The 27,122-nt window shown below is 41.0% G+C and overlaps 2 protein-coding genes across 5 annotated transcripts in view; one reads left to right on the top strand and one right to left on the bottom strand.

The window, feature by feature from the left end:
• The window catches only part of TRIP12 (thyroid hormone receptor interactor 12), a 155,245-nt gene extending 129,222 nt beyond the window's left edge, over positions 1-26,023 (bottom strand). For all 4 annotated transcript variants that reach the window (XM_067558547.1, XM_067558615.1, XM_067558676.1 and 1 more), the window contains exon 1: positions 25,873-26,023. The gene's annotated coding sequence lies outside the window, so the exon portion shown is untranslated. The remainder of the gene's footprint in view (positions 1-25,872) is intronic.
• Positions 26,024-26,410: 387 nt separating this feature from the next.
• The window catches only part of FBXO36 (F-box protein 36), a 54,233-nt gene continuing 53,521 nt past the window's right edge, over positions 26,411-27,122 (top strand). Inside the window, exon 1 of the mRNA XM_067541872.1 lies at positions 26,411-26,527. Coding sequence (XP_067397973.1) covers positions 26,432-26,527 — 96 coding nt within the window. The 5' untranslated portion in view covers positions 26,411-26,431. The remainder of the gene's footprint in view (positions 26,528-27,122) is intronic.

Raw genomic sequence — 27,122 nt, 5'->3', positions numbered from 1 at the left:
TATGCCTCGGCACTCAGTCACACTTTTCTGACATACCTGAGCGTCCTGAATGCAGATATGATGGCTATGGCTGATAGTATTAGGTACCACTGGCAACAAAGTGGAAGACAACTGTTGAGTGTCTTCCACTCACATCATGCACAAGCACACAGAGAGCTGAATATGGTTCTCAGTGGTCAGCGAATAAAGCATAATTCACACCGAGTCTATCTAGGAGTCATATTGGATAGACCTCTCACATATCATGACCATCTTACAAAGGCAGCAACTAAGCAACACACAGCAACCTGCTCAGAAAAGTGGCCAGAATGACACGGGAGTCAATGCTCAAATGTTATGCACTTCAGCCTTGGCACTCTGTTGTTCAGCAGCAGAATACCATGCTCCAGTATGGGCTCACTCATTTCAAACAAAGATGATCAACATACAACTAAATTCCACCATGTGTATTATTTCAAGCACACTTAAATCTTCTCTTTCCATGGTTACCAGTTGTCTGCAATATTGCTCCACCCAGTGTTCGCAGAGAGGGGAGCACAGCAAAGCTCGTGACAAAACTGTGGGATATGCCACATATACCATTAAAGACTTGTTTAATTCACCAGTCATCGGTCCTCATGGCACCCATTTTAGAAAAGTTTACCAGGTGAGGGATTTATGGTAGAGGATGCGTGGCAAGCTTCATGGTCTGCAAAGAAAGTGACAATTATCTTGTCTCAGACCCCACTCAAGGTCTACCCAGGTTTGATTTACCACAAAGGTAATGGAGCCTTCTGAACTGGTTTCATACCAGATTTGGAATTTGTGCTGCATCGGAATTTCGGTGGCATTTTAAAGACAGTCCATTATGTCGATGTGCAAAGCCACAAACCGTGATACATATTGTTGAGAACTGCAAAATAACTTCCTGGAAGTCTTCATGCCTTGAACATGGTTGGTAAGAATGCTGTGGCCTGGCTTGACCAGATTGCATATGCCAAATAGACCTTTTGGCATCTGAAAGTATTTCCTGAACTTAAGAAAAGTTGTACCAAAGACTAGAATGAAGATGTCCTGAATAGAGCAACAATACCGCTATTGGATAGAGACTTATTAGGACTTTATCCAAGACATCAAAAAAGTTGAGGCAGAGATTAAAGTAGTATTAAGATACAGATGTGGCAGAAAGGGTGCAGCTCTTCCAGACACTATAATGACCCCAAGTTACAGAACCTCCAAGTAAAGGAACAGGGGCATTAAACCAAGGATGAGAGCAAGAGGAGCTTCATTTTACCAACAGAGGACTATGCTGAGGGACAAGGGGAGGAAAATCATTTACAATGGATCCAATCAGTGCAGATATTCAGAAGACTTACAGACAACTCACTCAGCCAACTTTCAATAACTTCCTTTTATTCATGCCAGGAGATTAGGAGCTATACATGGGCTGGAATAAATCTGGCATATATCAGACTCCACAGACCTCAGATACCCATTTACTGGTGTTTTGATAGGACAATACAGTCCCCTGAAACACAAGTTCTAACCTGAGCTCCCTTTAAATGTTCATTTGAGCACTGAGAGCCCAGGAGACTTATGGCCATAGACAGGAGTGGGTAGGTCTGTCAGCAGTAAGATGCTCAAATCAAGGCTTTATCCAAAGGCCTAGGTACTCTGCAGCAACCTGAACATGAATTCTAATGTATGATTTATGGATTCTTCAGAACTCCAGTGCAGCAGACTGGAAATATTAAGACTACTTCATTTAAATGTTTAAGAGTCATAACTTAACTAACCAACTCTGAAACTGAACACAATCAGAACTATGACACACACATCCCAAGTTATTTAGTATTGAATTCCATTTATTTTATGCTGCTCTCCCAGTTCTAGTTTGACATGCTGAAGACTCATATGAACACTGCATTGTGTAATTTGGCAGGGTTAAAGCTGAAGGTTTTGACAGTTAAGCAGGGGACAAATGGAGCTTTTGGCATCTGGGAAGATATAGAAGGCCATTCAGGACAGTGCGATGAGAATACTAGCTCAATTTTTATGCTAAATTGACTTAGATGAATACTAACTAGAAACTTAAAGATGACTAGTTTGCTATGATATGAACAAGGTGGTTCACCATCCTCACAGCTTTTGTTTCATGTACCTGAACACTCAGGAAGACTGCACTGCATCAGTTTACATGGTTCATATTTTCAAGGTTCTAACTCATATTGCTGCAAAAAGAAATTTTTTTTAAAAATGGACTTCGGAGTTCAGTTTTGTAGCAAGGGGTATGTTGAGTGGCCATGGAATCCCTGGAGTCATGCCTCTGTAAGAAACTCAAACAAAGGAAAGGAAGTGTGGAAATAATTCTTCAAAGAGTGTCCAAAAAGACAGCCTCTGGCTCTATTAAGTGTCTGCAGAACACAGGAAATAAGAGTGCTGTCTACTGCAATTAATTTAAACTTTATGTGATATTGTGGATATCTTTGCCACCTTCAGGAATATCAAGTTTTGAAATACACACATAACTGACCTTGCACCCATTAACTGCAAGTTATACTGTGGTCAAGGCCTTCCACTCAGGTAGCCGACTACTTAAATCATTGTGACCATCTCAATGAAAGCTTCTGCTCAGTGCAGAGAAGTAGTAAAAAATATGAACACCATGTTATAAATGCATTATCTTGCCCATACAATCCTAAGCACTGAAAGGATGTGTTTGCCTTTAAGACTGTGTTCCAGTTTGGTTACCCCATTGCAAAAATAGGGACTAAAAACATACAAGAAAGAATTAGGAATACTTTCAGTGCAGGTTTTGGAGTTTCTGCTTCAATTACTATCTTTGTTGTTGCAAGGACATCAGCAAGAGCAGCTTCATTTTACCAACAGAGGACCATGCTGAGGAACAAGATGAGGAAAGCCACTTAAAAATAGATCCAATCAGAGATGGGGCCAGTCAGAGATATGAATAATTCTGCAAATGTTTTACTCTAGCTGATAACAGTCAGTCAAAATACAAGAATTTCATAATAGAGTTTTGAAAGAATGTCTGATTAGTATGATCAATATATCTAAGTGCAAAGAACTGTACAGTCCCCCTCCCCTCAAACTGTGCTGTTACTCATCTCTGGACTCTGACTGGCTAACAAATCCATTTCAGTACTGTCTAATATAATTTACAGTCATCCATCCCCACCTAGCACTAGTATGCAATTGGAATTCTCATTTGTGTAGCATAGAGATTATATAGTTAAGGAGAAATAGGGCTTTTTTTTTTTTTTTTTTTTTTTTTTTTTTTTTTGGGGGGGGGGGGGGTTTACGTTAGTTTAGAGATTTTTGCTAGATTAGCATGGCCCCAGAGCAACAGTAATTTAGAGGGCAGAATATGTACTTTTATGCTAAAGGACAGCAACACTCCACCCACGGTTCAGATAATAGTCAAAGGTCATTGACACTAGCTCCTAAAAGCCTCTAGCTCCCTTCCTCTCTACTGTCCACACAGTATTTCCTTTGATTTCTGACACCGTGCCAGATGTAAAGAGAAGGTCAAATTATAGTACCAAGGGTTGATTGAATCCTTGTTTTACAACAGGTTGAAGCTGAATTTCCCCAAGCCTACGTTGAGGCTATTATAGGCCAAGAGAACCTTCCTACCAGCTTCTACTGAAGATGCCAAATCCCACTTTGAAGGGCAGTGAACCACTCTGTGTACCTAAAGCCTACCACAGAACTCAACACAAGCACTCTGGAGAAGAAGAAGGAAAAAAAAAATCACCCATTTACACCCAAAAAGCATGCTAAAACATTAAGACCGCAAAGTCAAGCACTCAAACGTTAGGAAATGCCAGAATTAAGGCTGCCTATGAAGCCTTAATTCCACCTCTGTATTTACAAATTATGAAATAGTCTTCAATTCTATGATCATGTATTCCTCCCCCAGCCCCCACATATATATACACACACAGAGAGAGAATCCCTCCTCAGTGCACAGAAAAAAACCTGTTCTGGGGAGGAATGAGGGTTGCACAGTGAATGAGACTTAGTTGCAAGAGCCCTGCTTCATTTGTTGCAAAAAGTTGGAAGGTATGTAGCTCTCATACAGTGCTTTTCATGAGTAGACTTCAAAGTGCTTAACCCAGGAAACCAGTAACATCTCTATTTTACATCTGAGAAAGTAAGACAGATGAAAAGTGATGCTCAAGATCACCCAGCAGACTAGTAGCAGAGATGGGAATAAAATCCAGGTCTCTATCCACCAGGCAACACTGCCTCCCATTAATAATACTTCGCTATATGAAGGTCATTGGCTAATCCTGTCATTCTCCCTAAATCAACAAGGCAGACAGGGAAACAGAGGCACCAAGAGTAGTGACCTATCCAATTGCACACAGCTGGTCAGTGACAGAGCCAGGTACAGAACCTACATATCCTAACAGTCTAGTTTGTCCACTAGAGTAGACCACACTACCTCCCTTGGAAGATGGATGGGGCAGGGGATTGCAGGAAGAGAAAGGATGGTTCTGGTTAAGGTAGATGAATGCCACCCTGAAGAATGGGATTCTCTTTCTGCTTCTGACAGAGTTCCTTTGTATGGTTAGACAAGTCATGTAATTACAATGTGCATTCCTCATTTTCTGGATACCCAACCTGTGACCTTGAGGTTGGATTTACAGAAGTGCTGAGAACTCACAATTGCAACCAAAGTTAATGGGAACTGTACTTTGATCATCTGAAGTGCTATATGATGCCGAGTACTCTGAAAAATCAGGTCCTAGGTACCTCTAAGTGGACACTCAAAGTTAGTGGATACTTTTACCTTAATCTCTGCTGCTCAGCTCCCCATCTGTGAAATTAGGATAATACTCACCTTATCTCAGACGTGTTGTGAAAATTAACAGTCATGAGCACCACAGAAAAGCTCACGAGGAAGTTAATTTTGCCTTTACAGCGGGATTTGAATAGTGTGCAATAAATAAGACAGATTGAACAATACTGAAAAACTGCTCAATTGCACACCATCCATTTGGTGTACTAAATTGAGTAAAGATCCTATGGGGAAAAAAAAATAGTATGTGATCATATAATTAAAGACTATATCCAAATAGCTAGGCACAACCAACCTAATTATGATATTTCCTTACTTTTGTGCTCTTGACTTTGCCACTTGTAACTTAGTAAATTACTAATTTAAAAAAAAGAAACTAAAACAAATTCCATCACATGGCATCATATAACATCCAGAGTTCACCAGCAGAAATAGAGTATTTACACCCACTGCACACACCGCTGTCACTTGAGCTAATGGAGTAAATGTAGCAGTAGTAGGTTGCATCCTCTATGTGGGATCAGTAGTACAGCAGGATGAGATACTGTCAGTGGGTTTTCACAGATATTCGCAGAGAAGAACTGAGATTAAGGAATCCTGGAGTCCATTCCAGGCTCTGGAGAGAGTGTTCTCTAGTTAGCAGACTGTTCTGTGCATCCCCCCCTCTCCCTCCCAGTGGACCCCCTTCTACCACACTACCTACAGCCTGTCCTGTCATAGTCTTGTCTCTTCCCCACTCCTTGCTCCTTGACCTAAGCCCAGTCTCCACGCCTAGCCAGTCCTAACCTCCCCAGGACACTCTTCCAATCTCATTCTCCCTCTTCCTTGACTTCTTATCCCAGTTTCTTTGTTCAGCCAGTTCCAGCTGAGCCTTAAGCCTGGGCAACCTTAAAAGGCGGTGCTACCTGCCCCTACCTATGATACCTCAACAACCAAGATGACCCAATGCTTGGACAAGATCAGCTCATGGAAGAGCAATTGGTTGAAGCCAAATCCAGGCAAGAGTCAGAATACACTGGCAGGCAGAGGAAAGTACCTGAAGAGTGTGCAGTCTCCTCTTGGAAGGAACATCTGGCTGAAGGCTGCTCAGTTCATGGTTTAGGATTGCTCATGGATTCCTTGGTGGTGTAGTACCCTGACGTAGGAAGTGTTACTTGCCAATGCTGCTAAAAACTCTGGATGGCTAAAAGTCTCCCCTGTTACACATGCTTTAATCTAGGTGGGATGTAATTAAAGCAATAAATGTATCCGAGCACAACCAACGTTGGGGAACCTCCCATTAGTACAGAACACTGAAGCACATCTCAAACACCAAGGAATACTATAACTATCAAAGCTACCTTCTGCTCTCTACATGATATTCTATGCAAAGAAACAAGTTCAAGATCTGTCCTTATGTTCTGAGTCTTCAATGTCCTGAATCCAGGATTTTTTTTTTTTTTTTTAAATTGCCTAAAGCTCTGAGCCAAGGAGTATGGCCCATTAATCTGCTCTCAAACAGGCATAATGGAGCTCTACCACAAAAGTAAAGCTTGTCTGTGTCAGACAACTTTCTCAAGGGGCTGGTCAGAATGTGTAATTAACTTTCACTGAAACCAGAGATTACCACAAACCTAACCATCTTCCATTCAGAGTACAAGATGCAAATCTTCAACCTTGCCTTCATCAATATAAACACATAAAAAGATTACTTAGGTACATACTAAGTAAAATACTACACTGGCCACAGATTTCTCCTCCAGGGATAGGAGACAAGAGGAAGAGAAACAGAATAGAGGCCAGTCATGCTGTTTAATGTATTACTGGGAAGGCATTCAGATGCTATGGTGAAGGAAAGTTCCAGAGGGGTAGCTGTGTTGATCTGTATACAGCAAAAATGAGAGTCCTGTAGCACCTTAAAGACTAATAAATTTCTTCGGGCATAAGTTTTCATGGGCTGCAACCCACTTCATCAGATGCATTGTTTTTATGGTGATGGAGTTATATAAAGCAGAATTTATGCAAAGCATGTTCAGTTGATAAAATGTGCTCTTCAGTTTACCTTAAGTTAACAGTGTACATGTAGTCTTAATATTAAGCATACCCTACACATTCCCTGGTTCTACTATTGGGTTTTAATTTTCCAATGTTACTCCATTTTATTTAGTAGTTTAAAAATAAAAGGATGTTATGTCATTGGCAAAATAGCTCAGTGTAAGAAACTTGTCTTGTGGCACTATTTTGTTGCAACTCACAGGATTGACAGGGTGGTGCATATAACCTTTAACAATGAAGAAGCCACAAGAAGCCGCCACAGGTATGAACTAGATTTTGTAGTGTTATAAGAATACCCTCTGTAGTAGAAACAGGGCTTTTTCTATGGCTATTTATAGATAGCGATATAGTTGCCAAAACCAGCACACAAGAGTCAAGATATCACAATGTAAGGTTGAACATGCAACATGAATTCTGCTATCTTATGTACTATACAAAAAGCTCTAAGAAGTTCAAAAGCTTGTCTCCTTCAACAACAGAAGTTGGTCCAATAGAAGACCAACCAGTAAAAGATGTCGCATACCCTGGGACCAACACAACAGCAACATTGCAAGTTATATGCATTCTTCAGACCAGCAGTTAATATATGGCTTGCAGGCCAGATCCATCGTGCAAGAGGTATGTATACGGCTCACAGGACAGAGCCAAATATTTTGCACTCTCTATACTCTTGTTTTAAAAAGCGTACTTTTTAGCACTCAGACCTGCAGAGCTAGCCTTCCAAAGGTAAACCTGAATGAATCTGACAAGAGAAGGAGTATTTAACACTCAATACCAACACTTCAGTGTCAACATTTGTGCCGATGACCATTTTAGCAGAAGGAATGGGGAAGGGGTAGGAGTGTAGTTCATGGACTGCAATTGCTGCAGGGAAGGAAAGACAGAAGAAAAAAACCTGTCAGATGGCATGCAAAAGAAAGAGAAACTTAGGGCAGGAATAGCAGTGGGCCTAAAAGTGAGCATATTTTTCTCAGTAATTATGATAAGGCACTGAACAGCTAGAAGTTGAGTCACTCTGCAGAGACTGTTCACCCCTTTATCTCTTCATCCAGATCTTCCAAAGGAAGATTTACAATCTGCTATGCATTGTGGGAGTATGTAATCCTTAACAGATACCCAAGCCCAAAGATCATGATTCGACATGGAATGGAGTATTCACCTCCACTGAATTTGCCAACTCTGCTTTAAAACAGATTCCCTAGTTCCTATTATCTGTATTTATTGGTGTATACTTACTCCAATATTATAATCAGATTGATCCAGCATCTTAAAATGATTTTAGATGGGAGTTGGGAGCACTCAGGACCCAGGGTGGGTTGATTAGCCATTAACATTTAAAATCATGATGTGGAAAACCTGGATTTAGATAACTGATTGTAGTCAACTTTTCCACGTGTACGTCAGGTATTTTCTAAAGAAAAGTGCATTCTTATTGGCTGATCTAACCACTAAAACAGGTAGATTTGCAACTAAACAGAGTCTTGCAATAGATTTGGTACATCTGTCTGCTATCTAGGAGAGAACACTATAACTATATACATTTAAGCAATTATAGTTCAATATTGTCAGATTCTTAATAAGTGTACATTTTTAGTATGTTAGAAAATGGTGAATATACTGCTTATTTATTGACTTTTTGCTCATCGTGTGGTTTTTATTTCTTTTTTTTCCTCTCTCTCTCTTTTTTTTTTTTTTTTTTTTTTTTAAAAAGGAGAGGGAGAAGGAGAAAACAGGAGAACTATAATCTCCAAGGAACAGAAACTGCCTGTTTGCCTAGAAATTGAGATAACTGCATTTATAATTTATAAGCATGGACAGCAACCTGACAGAGCCCATCTGAGCACTGCCTCCACTATGCTTTCCACCAATGTTGAAAGTTATGGTCATACTAGGTCCTGACAGATGATCACTAGAGTTCAGCTGCCCTTGAAAAAAGGGTCTCTGTCCATGCTTAGAATTCCACACCTACTTACTCTCAGAGTGCTTTGCACTCACTATATTTATAGCACAGTCCTCATGAGTAGTATGGACTACCACTTAAAGAGGTCATATCATTTTCTTGAGGTCATCCTACTAAATGCAGCTGTCCCAATACATTTATCGCAGTGAAGTACCACTGTGGAAGTACTGAATTTAACACCTTCCAATCAAGAACATTTTACACATAAGGCAGCAGCTAAAGTACTTTCTGCACAAGGGTGCGCATGGATAGGAGGGTACGGTTGTTCAGAGGGACATCAGAAAAAGCCCTCAGTATTACAAGATTTATTGAGTGTATTCAGTGTCCACATACAATTAACAGAGTTCCCGTTTAAGGCCTCATACAAAGTTGATTCACTAAACTGCGTGGAATCCAGTAGATCAACTTTGAGGATGAGTGTCTGGAACAACCTGTCTAGATTTTAACCATGGTCTCCAAGGAAAGCAGAAGGACTCATGAGAGTTGTGCTATAAATTTAGTGAGTGCAGAGCACTCAGAGTAACTAGGTTTGGAATTCTAAAGCTCGCATGGAAACCTTGTTCAAGGGCAGCTGAACTCTAGTGATCTTCTGTCAGGGCCTAGAATGACCATGGGGCAGTTGTGATTATCTGATGCTTAGACCACCAGACCATCCTCTCCAACAGGAGCGGACAGCATCATTGCTATTGTCAGTACCAACTGTCACTTTCAAATCAGCTTCTCTCTAAAGAAAATATTTAGGACACTCTCTTGCTCTACTTGTCCCTTCTTATAAAGAGATCCTCCCATCGCCTCAGGGTTGTGCAGACGGTAGTAAAATTAAGATAGAAGAGCTGCTCCAAACCATACTGTTTTTCCAATCTGCAGCTGGCCAGATAACAGCAATACTTCACAGAACTGATCACCCCTAATTAATCCTTTCAGTGCTCCAGTGAGTTAACAACTATTAATATCCATTTTCTTTGTGGACTGGAAGGAGGTGTCCAAAAGTCACATAGCAAATAAGTATCACACAGATGCTGAATCCAAACTGTTGGATTTTAGGTTCAACCTAAACCACTGCTGCACACTGCAAGCCTGGCAAGTCAGCCAGCCTCTGTGTAATATGGGCCTGATGCCACCATGCCATTACAGAAAATATTATCTTAGAGAAATTACCACAACTGCACACCCCCCCCCCCCCCTTTTTTTTTTTTTTTTTTTTTTTAAAGTCAGCATAATTAAACATTTACAAGAGCTTGAAAATCACTGGTCTGGACTCTGGTTTCCAATTTTGTCACAGGCGTGCAATCAGAGGCACTAAGTGCCTCAATCGCCCTATCAGTAAAGTCGGGACAATATATCGGTTTACTTCATAAACTGATGTGTGGTTTCACTAAATAAAAGTGTGAGGGGTAGGAAATTAAGGGCAGTTGCTGGAAGAGATAGGGACAGAATTCTGGACCTCACATGCTCCTAGGCTAAGGCTCATGAAGTGTTGTAGGGTGAACATCTTAGGTAGCTTCATGGATCACCTTACCTCCTATTAATGATCCCATAGCTAACTGGTGGCAGCTACTGGCATTGATTACACAATAAGTACAGTTTGTAAACTACTACTATATTTAGCAGGGTGTTTTGTCTTTTTTTAAAAAAAGGCTTCTCACACCAACTTTTTGTGCTCTTCACTCTTTCCTTCCCACCCATCTATTCAGTATCTCAGCTGGAAACAAGTAGACCACACACCACAGGCACCAGCCAAGTGTCTCCAAAATGCACCCCCTCTCCTAAAGTGATCTATGGGCCAGCAAGTCTACAATCCAGAGTTAGGGAACTTGTAACCTAAGCTAAAAAGCATTTTGATGGGATGTTCAACAGCAACATCATTAGGAGGATCCTTTACCAGACCTGATGTTTCTCAAAAACAGTTGGAAATGGGTACTGTTCCATCCTGAGTAATTCAAGGGACTAAGGAAGTTGTGTGTAACAGAGACATGCATAGTACAGTCTACCTACCTTTACTCCAACTGTAAATAATGCTTTGAAGTTGTACAAGATTTGCTGTGCATGGCTTAAATGAATTTTTTAGCAGGCCAAACTTACTCAAAGGGTTTCAGAACATTCAAGGCATTCGTCAGTGATGGCTATTTCCAAAAATACTTCAACTTTCTAACTCCAAGTGCTTCAGAGCAGTTTGAGTTACCCACACACAAAAAAGTTTCTTTAGTAGGCTGCAGGGTGAAGCAAGTAGCTTGATCACATGCAATTTCTAAACAGCAAGACTGTTTTTAGCTCAAGCTTCCATCAAACAAAAAAGTGTACCTATGGGCAGAGGCCAACCCTCAAAAATTTTAACTGGAAAAGCAACAGTTTCAGAAAGTTGAGAGTGCTTGAAAACAGGCAGTTAGGACAAACACTTATGCGACCTTCCTTATAAGGAGTACTAGAACATCCAAACTGAGCTAAAACTGAAGCATAGAGATTTGACATTTGTGAGACATAGAGAGATCCTTGGATAGAAGTATTTATATTTGAGGATAGTACTCAGAAGGGTGGATAAAAATTGATTTTTTAAAATTATAATTTATGACTTATCAGAATGTTATTTTCCAGTTTAATCTGTTTGTCATTTAATAGAAGTATAAAAAAAGACTAAAGTATATGTTTGCTCCCCCCCCCCCTTTTTTTTTTAAATTTATTTATTTAATTTATTTATTTATTTTTTAATTTAAATAAAGAGTCAAACCATGGAAATGATGAAAGTCACTGGCTAAGCTACTGGAACCAGAATTTGCTGAAGTGCTAAACCAGATTTTGACAGCATTAGCCTCTTCTGCAGGTGCAGAGAATATTTTATTCATTTTAGTTTTTTCAGTTAGTTCAGTTCAATGACTTGTTCAAAGTTAAAAAGCTATTCTGTGAGTAGAAAAAGCAGGAAAGCTGGTTTTCCTCTTCCAGACTGTCACAGACCTGATCTTTACACATCACCCCCCTGGGGATCTTGAAATGCTAACACTCAAGTCAGGTCCAGTCACTCCAGCAGAGGCACTCTGCAGCACTTCAGCACTTCTAACTGAATCTTTCAGGATACTTCCTCCCTTTTGGAGTACCAGGGGGCAAAACCATCTCAGGAGCAGCAAAGAAAATGAATTTTGGCAAGGGTGGGGGGACCACACAGATAGTGTTCTAGTTGAAACTATCCTCTCCTCCATCACAGTGGCCTTAGTCAGGTCATAGTTCAAATCAAAGTCCACTGAAGTTATAGAATACAACACCCTCTTATTCTTAGGGGAGGTTTTTTTTTTTTTTCCCCCCTCTTTCTTTTTTTAAAAAAAGTGTGTAGGCTTTGTTCGCTACCAGGCCTCTAAGAGCTAGAAAGCTCAGCACTCTACTCCCCTCACACAATTGCTACTTGCTGAACTGAGTTTCCTCCTTCTAAACTCCTCCTCCATTCCTGGCATGATTTGCAGGTGCATAAGGGTGGGGCTACTCCAGCCCAGAACAGTCCCTAAAACCCTTCCAGGTTGGTGCAGGGTTTATACACCTCCATCACACAGACTATGAATAAAAACTAGTTGTGAGAGGGTACAATTTACTAGTTTTAAAGTGTTGGAGGACATAGTGACCGGAAAACATCAGTTCAACTCAGTAACTACAAAAAAGTTTAGATAAACTGCTTAATAAATCAATTTTAAACATAAAAACTTGTTTTGATAACTTTAATGGATGCAAGAAAAAAGTTTAAGGTACTTTAATAATTAAATGCTGACAGAGCTTGACACAAATCACAAGTAACAAAATTTAGTAAAAATATACTTCATCCTTTTAATATACTAAAGTGCAAAAATTAATCTGAGTTTCTTAAAAGAAGTGTATAAAATATCATCCTGTTAAAAAAAAATCACGAAGTTCAGCATAAAGGTTATATTTAGTTGCATATCAACACATCTTATAGGTTGTGTGACAAAGCTCTTTCTCTACCTTGGTGGGCCCAGTGCTTCCTTCTAGCTGTAGGTCAGGGAACAGCTTCATCCTTTAGTGTTCTTCCACCCTCTAGTGGGGGGGGGGGGGGGTGGTGGTGGTAATACAGCCTTTCTAAAATAGCAGCTCCCTGCTGGCTCCTGGTCCTGTCTCTGGTTCTCATAGGCCCTTGCCTCATCGCTGGGGCTCTTGCCCCTCCAGGGAATGGCTGGTAGGGAGAAGTGGAAACCTGGTCCCACCCTTGGCTCCAGGCCCCAACCCAGAGACCCTACAAGTAGCAGCTTCACAGTGTGGAAAGCTGCTAGCTTCCCTGAGTTACTTCCCCATTCCCCTTGACTTAATGTCCATACCCTGCTTGGACAGGGGCTTTTCCGGGCCTTCTTGTCAAGGAAGGCTCTTGACCCCTGACAGCCCCACTGGGCATGGTACTGCCCAAATCCAATGTCCAGGTCAATCTTTCCCTTCCGGCAGGGTCTCTTCCCTTAGGCCTCCAAGCCTGGGAAAGGTACTTTGCCCTCTTCAGGCAGGGTTTTTCCCTCCCCCAGTCTTTGTACCTGCAGGGTTCTCTCCTGCCAGCATTCTGCTCCTTCTCCTAAACCCTCCAGGCTCTTGACAGTGTCTTGCCTGCTCATACATTCTGGTAGCTTGCTTCACACTCAAAACTCCAGCCACACCCTTTCTCTGGAGGGGAGGCTTTTAACAAGTCCTAGGCAGGGCCTTGATTGGCTCCAGGTGTGTTAATTAACCTCGAGTAACCCTTGCTCAGCTACCAGGGGAAAAGGGACTTACTGAGCCTGGAGCTGATATACTAGCCTTCAGGCACTCTCTGGTAGCCATCTAGTCTGACCCTCTCACACCTGGTAACCAGTAAGAACCAGCCTCTCTTTAGGAAACTGAGATGTACAAATGCAAAACAGTTTAAAAAGCCCAATGATTTAAAGCAAGGTTTCCTGCTTGCGGATTTAAATCATGGTAAAACCAGTCATTTAAAAAAAACAAAAACAAAAAAACAACCACAACAATCTATGCTGGTAATCAGGACCTCATGTATCCCACAATCCTGCAGCAACGGAACATCTAGGAGAAGCCACCCTTTGCTGCAGAGCTCTGTTCTAGAATCCAAGCCCTCACACCCTTTTTTGTTAGAAACAATGGTTGTGGAGAAGCATTGCAAGTGTAACGTTAACTAAAGCAGCATTGTCTTCCTGAATTTTCTGGCAGCCTGAAACAGTATTTCTAAAGAGGTATAAACTAACCCATTTATCTCAATTCATGTTATTTCAGCATTAACATGCAAATTTCAAAGTCAGCATGGTTAGTTATATCACTGACTATTTTAGCCTAAGTTGCCCGCTGTTGTGCTTATCCCACAATCCCAGACCACCTCCCCATAAGCCAAAAGGCCGAACTTCAGCTTCCCCAACACCCTCTATTCCACTGTCAAAACCTCCAGTTCCACTTCCTTCTCCCACCCCAACATCTACATGCTGATGTGGTACAACTTAAAATTAAGACAATAATATTTATTCTCTAAAGACTGTAGTTCTCATATTTACAAGACGTGGAACTGCAAGACTGGTAATCAAATCTGGATTGTCCTACTAGACCAATTGCTTGAAGATGAAACAGGCATCTTCAGGATGGAGAAATTTATGTATGGGAATGCCAGACCATGTGCGCACTCTGTTCTTGCAGGGCACTCTACACCTCTGTAGTGTGGCTATATGCTCGATAAGGAAGCAACTGGAATCAATACTCTTGTGCTCATAACAGCTAGGGCTTATCATGAAGGGGGGTTGAGGGGAGGAAGGAGATGGCACAGAAGACAATACTAAAGCCAAACACTATCATCAATGCAGGATGGGCTTAACTTGCCCTACCCAACTTCCTACCAGCACCAATTGCTAGTATCACAGGTGTGTTCCCACACATCTATGATGAAGTTGGATGGTCTACTGATGGTAAAAACAGCACTACTGCACTGGAACTCATGTGCCCAGCAGCATTTGGTATGGAGAGACATTGATACCCAAGTCTTCTAGGTATTTCTTTGTGCCACTGGCTATGGGACACCAGCACCCTTTCTTGAGAAGCAGAAAAAGGAATAAGCCTGCACAAAATAAGCTTGCTGCACTAGATGACAAAACATCTAGATTTTTAAAGCTCTTAAAATAAAAAAGTTACATTTGATTTCTAGAGGGGTTTTATTCTCTGCATATGCTTAAGTAGTATAGTTATACTATGTTTATACAATTTGCTCTTTCTATTGCCATGTCACTCAGTGCGCACATGATACATGGGGATGTGTGTTCATGTTTGATATCTCCCAGCTAAAAGAAGCAGCCAGTGCCAAAAGTCTACATGTTTAGGAAAGCAAAGCAGCTACTCAATTCCATGGCAACAAGTTTTACTACAGAAAAATTGTGGGTCAATCCAATAGAGGAAAAAAAGCAAAACAAAAAACTCAAACAATCAACAACTTTGAAAGACAGTAATTTGAGTCATAACAACAAGCAAGATTAAACAAGCAAGATTTGGGGAAGGAATATGGGACAGGTGGCTGGAGCACAACTGATAAGAATTCCTTTTTCAAGTACAGTCATATGACCTATCATCTAGATTTCAGTTTGTGATCATGTTGACTTGCCTTTGCAACAAACAAGCCATTAAATAGGAAAGGCAAGAGTGCTTTTTTTAAAGGACCAACAGTGCTCAGAGCTAGCAAGGACGTGTAGGAGACAACATATACTGGAGAAAGGATGATTTAATAATCTGACAGGCAGTTGAGACAAATGAGGTGACTTTAGGAGTCATCTCCTATCTCTGAAACAACTGTTTGTTTTTTTAAATAAATACTTAAAGTTTTGGCTTCATGGCGGTAGGAACATTTCTTTTTTAATTTCTTACCATTACCAACATTAGTTCAGCTCTACTGGTGTTAGCATTATTGGGAACTCTTTTGCAGACAAGATGCCAGGTAGCACCAGTAACAGTGGGAATGCTAGTGTGGGCCAGCTACCAACCACCATGTCCTGCTCATAATAGGTCTAGATGGTGGTTAGAACTATCTTACCTATACTAGAGCTGCCACCAGTGGGAAGTTTATCTAGTGCATAAATCTAGACCTGAAATGCTATTTGGTAAAACTTCTCAAACCCAGACCTCACTTTTGCCTCCCCCAGAGCTAGATACATGATGAGGAATGTACATAATGTAGATAGAACACTGATTTCAACTTTTAAATCAGATTACGTTTAGTACTAGAACAAAAGCAATATATTTGTAGTTCTACATTAGATAAATTCATGCTTAACTTTTGATTAAACTGCTACAGAGCAACAACTGAAGTATATAGAAAAGAGTTTAATGCTTTTCCTTCAAGCATATTCCCATAAGAAAGGTAAGAAATGTCCCAATCGTTGAGAAAATAACAGACAAACTGTGTAACTTTTTCAATCAGAGACCTATCACAAATAGTAATTAACATTAATAGCTAATGAAATATAAAATCAGTTTCAAGTAATGATTTCAAAAATTGACAATTGGGGGGGAGGGGGAGAGAGGACGGACAGACATCTTTAAACATACCTCAGAAGCTTCCTGGTTCGACCAAGCTAGGAACTGCTACTGTATGTGTAATGAGAACACCAGATTAATTCTGCTGTCCCGAACCCAGTTCCAAACAAAATTCCTAGTTATACACTTTAGAACTAGTTCTAAAGGCTAAAGCCTTTTCTCTGATCAAGGCTTAAGACTATCAACTAACTATGCTTTTAACCAGAGACTATTTGAAATAGTCACTCTAAAGAGATCCTGAAGATCAAGGGCACTTCTGAAAGAGTGCATGGATTTGGGGAACATTCCATTACTCCCCAAAATTCCTATACCCTTGCAGGGTGTGTTTCTCCTCATTTCCTACAACAGGACAATGTCTACAGATAACTGATTTGAAGTCCTAGAAACAAAGATTAATTTATATGAAAGCTAGACTGCTTGCAAAACCAGAAGTTTTTCCTTAAGAAACATTTCTCCCACTGAAGGAATAAGGAGCCAGAATTTCAGGTTCTTGAACAAAAAGACAAGCTTCAATATGTGAGCTCTCTCACCTATATATTTCACATTAGACAACAATGGACATAACCTATGCATCAACTTGGAAGGATTAGATGGGGGAGGGGGGGAGGAGTAAATGTTGATTTCACCACACACAAAACTGACAAAAATATTTTCATCAACAATAAAAAAAGTTTACAGTTAGGTAGCCTAAGAAAACAGCTGCTTGAGAACTTAGTTTGATTGAAGAATACTTACTTTGTATATTTTAACGTGATGTTTACAATTTGTTTTTATGGCTACTGAGCTTTAATTTTTTTAATCTCAAGTCTACCATCATTAAATAACTGCCTGACATTCCAATTTCCTACCATTGTGAACATTTAAATTGATAAAAATAAAAGCTTTAAAAAAATGCTTAAAACATTGGTATCTGTCAAAATTATAAAAAATAAGTCAGATTCTGTCAAGCCTGCCTATGGCTAATGGCAAATTCTCCATTAACTAGTTTTGGCTATTAGACCAGAGACTGTCAACATGCTGTAGTATTAAGGCTCCAACTCAAAAGACATACCACAAGATCATCATATTCCAAGGAAGGCATATGAACAATCATCACAGGCAAGGAAATGCTTCTATTTGTTTGCCAAGCTGTTCCATACAAAATTCAGTTTCCCACTCCCAACCACCCTTTCATTGCCATATCTTAGCACTCGCCCTGAAACTTAGTGGCATGATGTAACTCTTATTTCCTGTTTAATGTAACAAAATAACATAAGTTCACTTTCTAAATGATTTCTATTACTACCAAGCACAATGTTTATCCTATTTTAGTTACTACCTGGTTAATTTCCATCATCCTATTATTTACTGGAACAGCGAAGATACCTATTAGTCTGCCCTACCACCTATGCAGGGTTGTTCCCTGCAGTATGAGTTTTACTGCTTTGTCTAACATCATTTTAAGTGGCTCAAGAGACGTGGCTTCTAACACTTTGCTTAAAGAGATGTGTCAAGTTAATAGACCTCATTTTCAAAAAGCTTTTCCCGCACTTCAATTGCAGCTATTATTTTTATTTGTACCCTCTTGTATAACCCTACATAATTCCTCTCCATCACTGGTATTCATCTATAAATAGCTGAAAGGCAGTCATATCCACACACGCCTTCTCTCCAGTTGCTGTTTATCCCATTTGTACACATTTATCTTCTAATCTTTGCTCAAATCAATACCCACTCCCCAATCTTTTTTATCTTCCAATCTCACCCCCATTGGTTGATATCTTTCTGACAAAGATGAATCTAAAGATGAACGCAGTATTCCAGGTACAGTGCTACCAAGATTGTACGGAAGGGGATCATCATCACCTCCCCTGTTCCATGACTTGACATCTCTCCGCATCTGCAGCCCAGGAACTAATCTGGATTTTTAGAAATCCCACCATGCTACATTACATATGTGTGTCTAATTTACTGCCCATTTCCCTCAAACTGTTAACACCTTAGTATTTTACCAGTTTCTTGCTTTGAAAGAGTTTTGTTTCACATATGTCCTGCACCCTCAGATATACTAGTCTGCATTTTCCCCAAATACAAATTTAGTTTTAAGAGTCTGTATGCTGGATGGGTTGATGCTAGGAAGGAGTAGTTCATAATGGAAATCAAACTATAGGGAATATGGATAAACTGCCATCTGATTAACATGTTGAAATGTTAATCATGTTTCACTGCTATACTTTTAACAAATTTAAAAAAAAAAAAAAGTTATTCTTGTTCAAAAACATGCTTGTTCAAAAAATTATGAAGAAAGCCTACTCAGGATCAAAAGTCAATAAAACCAGTAGGCTTTTCCTTAAACACAAAAATATTAGTTAAAAAATAGAGAGTACCAGTGTCAGGAACATATGCAAATCTGTTTGAATTGCACAACGTTTACAAAAAACTTGTGTCATAATAGTGACATCAGTAAGATTCACATTAACTCTCCTTTTCTTTTAAAAAAAGAACTCAAGATAGAAAGCTGGACAGACATTAAACTTCACACCCTCCTTGAATGCCTGCTTTCTGACGCTTTCAATCTGTTTTGCTCTCTGCATTTACTTGTCTTTACTCCATCCATGTGCTTGGTTCTACATTCAAGCAACCTTCCTAAAAGTACAGCATGTTCTAGCAGATCTTAGATTATAATGGCAAAGTAGTACCTGGAACTATGATTGATATGAACTATGTTAACAACATGAACGTAAGACTGGCCATACTGGGTTAGACCAATGGTCCACCTAGCCCAGAATCTTATCTTCTGACAGTGGCCAATGCCAGATGCTTCAGAAGGAATGAATAGAACAGAGTAATTATTGAAGTATCCATCCCATCATCCAGCCCCAGTTTCTGGTAGTCAAAAGTTTAGGGATACCCAGAGCATGAGGTTGCATTCCTGGCCATCTTGGCTAAGAGTCACTGACAGACCTGACCTCCATGATCTTATCTAATTTTGTTTTGAACTGGGTTATACTTTTGCCAGGTGATGTTGCAAACGCCAACTAGTTTCACAGGTTGTCTGTATGTCATGTGAAGAACTTCCTTTTGTTTATTTTCAATCTGCTGCCTATTAATCTCATTGGATAACCCCTGATTCTTGTGTCATGTGAACAGATAACTAATACTTCCCTATTCACTTTCTCCACACTATTCACGATTTTACATGAATCTTTTTCTAAACTACAACGAACAATTTAGAAAAAAACCTGTCTTTCTAATCTCTTCTCATATGGATGCTGTTCCCTACTCCTAATCATTTATTGTAGTGGAAAAGGTACAAGAGGACATTTATTTTTTATTAGATGGGGGTGACCAGAACTGCATGCAATATTCAATTTATGTAGTGGCAATGTGATATTTTCTGTCTTATCTATCACTTTTTTAATGGTTTCTAACAGTTAACTTTTTTTTGACTGCTGCTACACATTGAGCAGATGTTTTCAGATAATTATACACGACTTCAAGATCTCTTTATTTAGTGGTAACAGCTAATTTTGACCCCATCATTTTGTATGTTTAGTTGGGATTACGTTTTCCAATGTGTATTACTTCACACAACAATGTACTTATCAACATTGAATTTCATCTGCCACTTTGTCGCCAAGTTTTGTGAGAGCCCTTTATAAATCTGCAGTCAGCTCTGGACTTAACCATCTGAACTCTGCCACCTTATTGTTTACCCCCTTTTCCACATTCCAACACATAAAAAATTGTACTAAACTGCAGTCAATCACCAGTCTCAAGGAATATCAACAATATGCCTATTCCTAGGAGTCTAGTGCTGTCATTAACAGGCAACCTTATGAGAGTTTCCTAAAACCCACCCCTCCACACCCACAGTGACTAAGAAGGTATTTAAATACTCATTTTTGCCTTTACAGAAACTTTGACAGATTGCTCTACTTAAAAAAAGCTACTACCTAGTTTTCATAAGTACATCCCTCACATGGATGCTATGCAATAAATGGTAATTTGTACTGTTAGTAAAATATACATATCTTTAGATTAATGAACATCCTGTTTTCCAGAAACTTTTTTGAGAGAGTTCATAGGGAATCCAGAATCAGAGGTTACCTGGACTCAGGTAATAGATCAGAAAGTATTGGTATTTGAAAATGGTAGCTGAATTATCTGAAACTCCAAGTTCAAATTCCAAGAGGGATAACAGCCCTTCATTCTCCTGAGGGAGATAAATTTAGTCTTTCGCAATTTACTATGTACTGAGTCTTATGAGTGAGACTTTAGAGAAGTGGTCCTTTCTGTGCAGCATGGATATCAAGAGTTCTTCACCCCTCTTCCACCAAATGTCCAAGCATCCTTTCCTAAAGGTGGCCCTCTTCTAACTATTGTAAAACGTTGTGGCTTGCAGATGTGTTGCTCTCATACACTCAAGAAATAGATGGCTGCTATATTATTAGTCATTCAAAGAATGTCATTTTGTAAACTGTAGGAACTGAACACCTGATAAAATAAATTATTAAAAACATGTGGAAACAGTCAAATTCAGAAATTTGCTTTCTGGTAAAAAAGCTATTATGGGGTTTCCAACTGAATACTGAATGCCAACAGCTCTCCCAGACAATAGTTAATCTCAATTATCTCTGTTCAGGTGAGGGGGAAAGAAAAATTATGCATGGCTCAAAAGATGAGACTATTAGTTAAGTACAGTATTTGCAACATGGTCTCATATTACATTCAAATGTGTTCAGTGTGTCTTGAAATGAAGTCAGCCACTTCATGCCTAGTTTTCCAATAATCTTGATAGCAGTACTATTTAAGAGCAGTAGTATCAATCCTCCTCCTCATACACATTACAGAATCCAGACATACTTGTAGTGGGTGATATGCATGAGACGAGTGACACTGGCCTTGGTAAGCACATGGCAAAAATTACTACTAGACTCCCTATCCATAGGCAGTTTAGTTACATGTGCTAGAACATGGAATTAGAACAACTCCAGTAATTGCACATTTGCATAGCTAAAGCAGCTAAGTTCTTCCAACCTCGATGAGAAAGGGCTAGTATATGGCAGGATGGAAAGATATTCTTTGTCTGCACAAAACTGAATGAATGATATTCAGCCACTTGTGGCATTTAAAGAGAGTAATTAACTTTAAGTTATCTTAAAACCGGCAGTATATTTGAGATCATAAATAAACATTACTAGAAATATTCTATATACAGAATATTGCTGATCTCAGGTTTTATAACTGGCTTTTGTTTCATGATTTTCTTTGGCCGACTATGTTATGTGAGTTTTATCGGAAACAGATGTTTATTCTCAAGTGTAAGAAGTGAAGATAACTTTCCTACCATAGGGGCAGCCGTGTTAGTCTGTTTTTAGCAAAACAGTGAGAGTCCTGTAGCACCTTAAAGACTAACAAATTTATTTAGACATAAGCTTTCATGGGAAGTGGGTTTCTGCCCACGAAAGCTTATGCCCAAATAGATTTGTTAGTCTTTAAGTTGCCACAGAACTCTCGCTGTTTTCCTACCATAGTACTGAACTTCATGAAAATTGCAGAAGCTGGAAATGCAAGAAAGAAAGGGGTACCTAAAGACACAGCCCATGTCAATTTCAGCTTTTCCAGTTACAAGAGCCATCAGTTAAGTATTGCTATGAAAATCCTTAAACATGTAACTGATTCACTTACTGACATAATATTCTGTTATGAATATGAAGTTTTAAGAGCTAGTTCATAGTAAAGTTTACTTCAAAACATGCAGACAAAGCCAAGACTCTCCAACCATGAAATCTTGTTTTAATAGTGCCACTGCCTTCCTTCAGCATCAGCAGATCCAGGATAAGAGAGTCACAGTTCATTTCTACTACTGCTAAGGAACCTAAAGTTGACAAGTACTTCGATATCACTCATGGATTTCAAAGTGCTTTATAAAGAAGATAAATAATAGCTCCAGTATACAAGTGAGGAAGCTGATGCAGAGAGGAGACATGACTTGACCCAGGGGATCCAGTACACCAGTGGCAGAGGCAAAACTAAGGAACAGAACCCAGGCCTCCTGAGTTCCTGTCAATTTGACAGTGCATTGTATTACATTGCCTTCACATCAACTGGATATCTAACCCTACCGCTTGAAATATTACAGGGCTCTACTGCTTTCATTTATATTTACTGATTTATAGAAGTGATTTCATAATCAGTGGATAGGTATGGCATCTCGTAGTTAAAACAAAGGATACATCTTTCAGTAGGTTACAATGTAAATACACCATAACAATCAGTACACATCATTTAATAGGTTTCTTAGGTGGTTAGAAGTTAATCTTTAGAATCTCTAATCCATAGTTGTGGTGTCCTATTGTTTAGCAAAACTAACAAAGCTATATTTAGGCCCCATCTACACTACAAATACAAGCAATCATGGAATCCTGAACCACAACATGTAGCATAGACAGACACTAGCCATGATCCTTACTAAGATAGATAACATGGTTTAAGGAGACAATTGATCTGTAGCCAGGATATCTTACTGGTTGTTTTGGTAGTGTAAAGAGGCCTCTTTACACATTATATTTTAAGGATCTGACAGCAAAACAGAGGCAAGCAAGAAAAAAAAGTCAAAAATGATTTTTTTTTAAAACTTTTCTGCCTAGATGTTGCAATATATCACGCACTGACACTGTTCAAAGGCTTTGGCAATTCATGTTTTGTTGTCCATAGCTTTGTATCTTAGCTACAATTAGGCATTTCCTTGTTTTTGAAGCTACATAACATTTAGTCTAATCTTAATGTGCTTTCAGGGTCTAGTTTTGGAGAGATATATCTGTTCACAGAAACAAAACACTGACCCCTTGCCTGTGGTCCCTAGCTGAAGTAGACAGCATAGTCCAGAGGTGGCCAAACTTACTGACCCTTTGAGACCTTCCTCCCCACTGAGCAGAATGCTCTATGCCCACCACCCTGATGCAGGTCAAAAGCTCTGAGCTCTCCACCCCAGTCTGGTAGGCAGAGAATGGAGGCCATACTTTAATTTTAAAAGAGCTGCATGTGGCTCATGAGCCACGGTTTGGCCACCCCAGTATAGTCCTTAATTGGTTCCATTCTTTCCTTTGAAAGAGGAGCATTAGCTCATTCATCTATAAAATCCTGAAAATTCTGGGGTCTTTGCTGTGATGAAACTGTCAATGTGGTATCTTAGATAGCTGTTTGTTCACAGTCCCTGAATGTTAGCCATCTTGATGTTAGAGACGATTCTTCTCAGGAAAAGAACCATCAATGCAAATTCATTTCTCAAGTTGGTTGAGTGTCTTAGAAATTTAGTAAGTGTGTTAAAAAAGTTAAAGCATACGACAATTTTTGTTAGACCATTTTGAAAACTGCTTAGTAATCAGTTGTCTCAATAAGTTGCCTTATTTGCAGTATTTACTCACTACAATATTGCTTTTAGGCTCATTGTACTAGTCTGACAATATTTTAGCCTTTTAATATGTTAAGTGACAGTTTACTTGTTTAACTTAACCATATCAGGCACTATATTATACATTACCTGGTCATCTATTTTAAAAAAAAACCAAAAAAGCCACCAAATCACAGAACTCTTGGGGACAGGAGTTAAAAAAAAGGAGAAGAGAGGAAGAAAATAGGGTACATACTGGAATCGATGACATCCTTAATAATAAGATTGTTAGCTGATGCCTGATATATACACGATATTTCTATATGTACTTTGCACAGAGGCAAACCCACCAAGTATTTCATTTTGAGGAAATTTCCCTCATTTTGTTTTTGTTTTTTTAAATATAGTTCTTGAAATTCCTCTCTTTTGTGATACAGGATGTGGCTGTGCTTTAATTAACTATCCCTTATTTAAGTTGCCTTTGTTTTGACAGCCAAAAGAACTCCATGAAACTCAATATTTGAATATAAATGTAAGCTTATGCTCCCAAATAGAGAAACTCAGAAAGTCACCCTATTATAGTAAACTTTTATGATATGGCCTTAAATCCAGTGTTATCAATACTGCTGCTGAACAGGGTAAAGGGGTGGAGAAAGATTGTTTACACTGAAACTCACCCTGAATGAGGAAGATTAGTGGATGGCTACACATATCAAAACCATCCTGAAAACAAATTGAACGCACTTTAAAAAGGTTTCCAAACTGTATGCTAGACTTATGAAGTGCATTTAGGCCAATGCCAAGCTCTCATTTCTTTCCCTTGTGTAAATGCGACACAATCGGGCGTCACATTGCAGGCCTCTCACTCCATTACAGGCAGGACCTTTGTTCCATACGTCGATGTTTTTCCCCCCCAAAGCCCGTGATACAACTTTCCACTCTTCCCCCTATTATTTTCCGGTTCACTAGTCTAGACTTTCAGACTCCCAGTCCCTTAAAACTGCGGAGAAACACGATGAGGCAGTGCATTAGGAGGCGGCAGGGGAGGGGGAACAATAAAAAAGTTGAACAGCAGGAAGATGGGCCTGCAGGTCTGGTAAAAGCCCCGGCATCGGTTTGTTTACCAGCCCTAGACAGCCAGGGCAGCAGTTAGGTAGGGATCGGCACGAGTGCTGTGAGCAGCACAAAAATCTTCACGGCTCCCCAACACGCAGCCACTCTGACCGATACATATCGCGGGGCTAGTAGTAAGGGGGGCGACGGGGGAAGAGAAAATTAAACGTGTGAGCATTATGCAAACAAATGGCAGGACCAAGGAACTGGTTTCTTCACAGAAAGCAAACCAAAAAAATCAGCTCTGAACCGATGCGGGTGGAAATCATCATCTCCGGGTAGTCAGTATTGTAACTCGAATCAACCCCCCACCCCCAGTTTGGTAAATACGGATGGCGGTTGATTATTTCGCCTTTTCTTTCTCAGACTGGGCTTATTGTTGCTATTGTTAAAAAAGGGAGACTCGATAGCTCCTTAAAAAACAAGTATAGCAGCAAAAGGGAAAGGTGGTTAATGGGGGGAGGCAAATACAAATCGGGTGCAGTAGCGTCAACCCTAGCACTAGCCTTTTGTGTTAGCAACTACCCAGGCCACAGAGCTAGTCGTAGCTGGTGGGGAGGCGAGTCCCGCACCTTGGGGCTCCAGGGACATTGTATGAGACGGGGCTGGGGGGCAACTCTTCGCCCGTTAATATTTTGGGGGCAGTGGGGGTGCATTGAGGGCAGATTCCAGTTGCTGTTTGGCCATTTTGTCAGATCCATTTCTGCCACCTCCACCCCCTCATCCCTTCCCCGTCTCCTTCCTCATGGAGGGCCTCACCAGTGCCACCAGAAGCCCATTATTGAACCTAGGGCGCTCTTCGGGCCCTTCTCTCCCCCATGGTATGCACCCCCATCATTACGCCTCCCCCCAGACCCCAATACTCACTCCCCCACAAACAATGCCTAGGATGGCGCGTCTCCCCTCCCCCCTTGCCCCGGACAGACGGGGAAGGGCAGCTGAGCTCATACCGAGGGTGACACAACAGGCCTAGCCAAGAGAGCGTGGGGCAGCTTAGGGGCCCAGCACCCCCTTCACATCCTCAGTACCCGAGAGAGAGGCCCCATGTACCTAGTTTGTCCCGATGCGGCCTCCGCAGACGCTCCGTGCCACCCCAGCAGCAGCTTCCCTTCCCTTCAATTATCAGCTGAAGCCGCAGCACCGACCAGCGCGCCGTCCGCCTCCGCCGAACCCCTTCCAGTGGCACAGGGGGAGGCCAGGGACTACTTTACCCCCCGACAGGGCCCGCAGCCCCTGCCCGCCCCCCCGGCCTAAACGCACTCCCCCTGCCCGGCTGGCCACCCCCCGCGAAACCCTCAGACTGGCGCCTTGCTAGTCCTGCTTCCCTGCGCTCCCAGGCGTTTCTTGGCCTAGTAAGCGGTATCCTTCCGCCGGGGTCGTCACCCCTGGGTCCGTGCAAGTATTTCCCCTCAGGTCAACTGGGCTGGAGGGGTTGTTTTTAGCAACTAAGGGGTGTACAGGAACCTCCTCGCCGCTGGGGCGAAGACCCCGCTGGGCTAGAGCGTTAATATCGACCCGGTCCCTTTAAGAGGGGGCTGGGCTCCCAGTGACCTCTCGTGATGCCCACCCCTTCCTGGTTGCCATAGTCACCGCTTGCCAGCGTCTCAAAATGGCGTCTCTGCTGCAGGAGGACCTGTTTGAGGCCCGCGCGCAGGCCCCGGCTCCCAGCAAGGATTTCTACCAGCTGATCGTCACCCGGAAGGAGGTGGGTGAACGAGTGAGGGAGGCCCTGTCCGTGACCTTCACCAGCGGCCTCTAAGCCCACTGCCACCTGCCCCCTCCCCCCCGGCTTGTTGCTGCTCCAGGTCGCACGCAGATAAGGCTACTCACCGGGCTGTCGTGGCAACAACAAGCGTGGGGAGGGTCCAAGGATCTGTCACAGGCTGGGGATCCAGAGGGGCCTGGCAAAGTGCCATTGACTAGCAGTCTGGCCCACGGATGGGTAAACGCCGCCAAAGGGGGTCTGGAGGGCACACAGGATTTCTAAGCGTCACTGAAATGGCTTGTGAGAGTAGGAAAAGCATTGCTACATGGGCCTCCGGTGTGCCTGGGAAAAACTCACTGACTAAGTATCCAGGGAGTCGGTGGGTACTCATCACCGAATGGGATCTGTGTAGTGCATCTCAAGCATGTGAGGTCCGAGGATCCAATAGTCATGGGAAGGTATCACCAGTAAGGATTTTAGGGGTAAAGTGGGAAAGTCGCCAAATGAGTATGAAAAAATGCTGCAGAGTGATGATTCAGTAACCTTAAAAACATTTCACAGTCGCATGATACTGTGACCTTGAAAAAAATATATA

This window comes from Emydura macquarii, unplaced genomic scaffold (genome assembly GCF_026122565.2).
Source record: "Emydura macquarii macquarii isolate MOO-44397 ecotype Brisbane River unplaced genomic scaffold, CSIRO-AGI_Emac_v2 contig_18, whole genome shotgun sequence".
Classification (NCBI taxonomy): domain Eukaryota; kingdom Metazoa; phylum Chordata; order Testudines; family Chelidae; genus Emydura; species Emydura macquarii.
The sequence above is the reverse complement of the archived record's forward strand: the minus strand, read 5'-3'. Positions and strand labels throughout refer to the sequence as shown.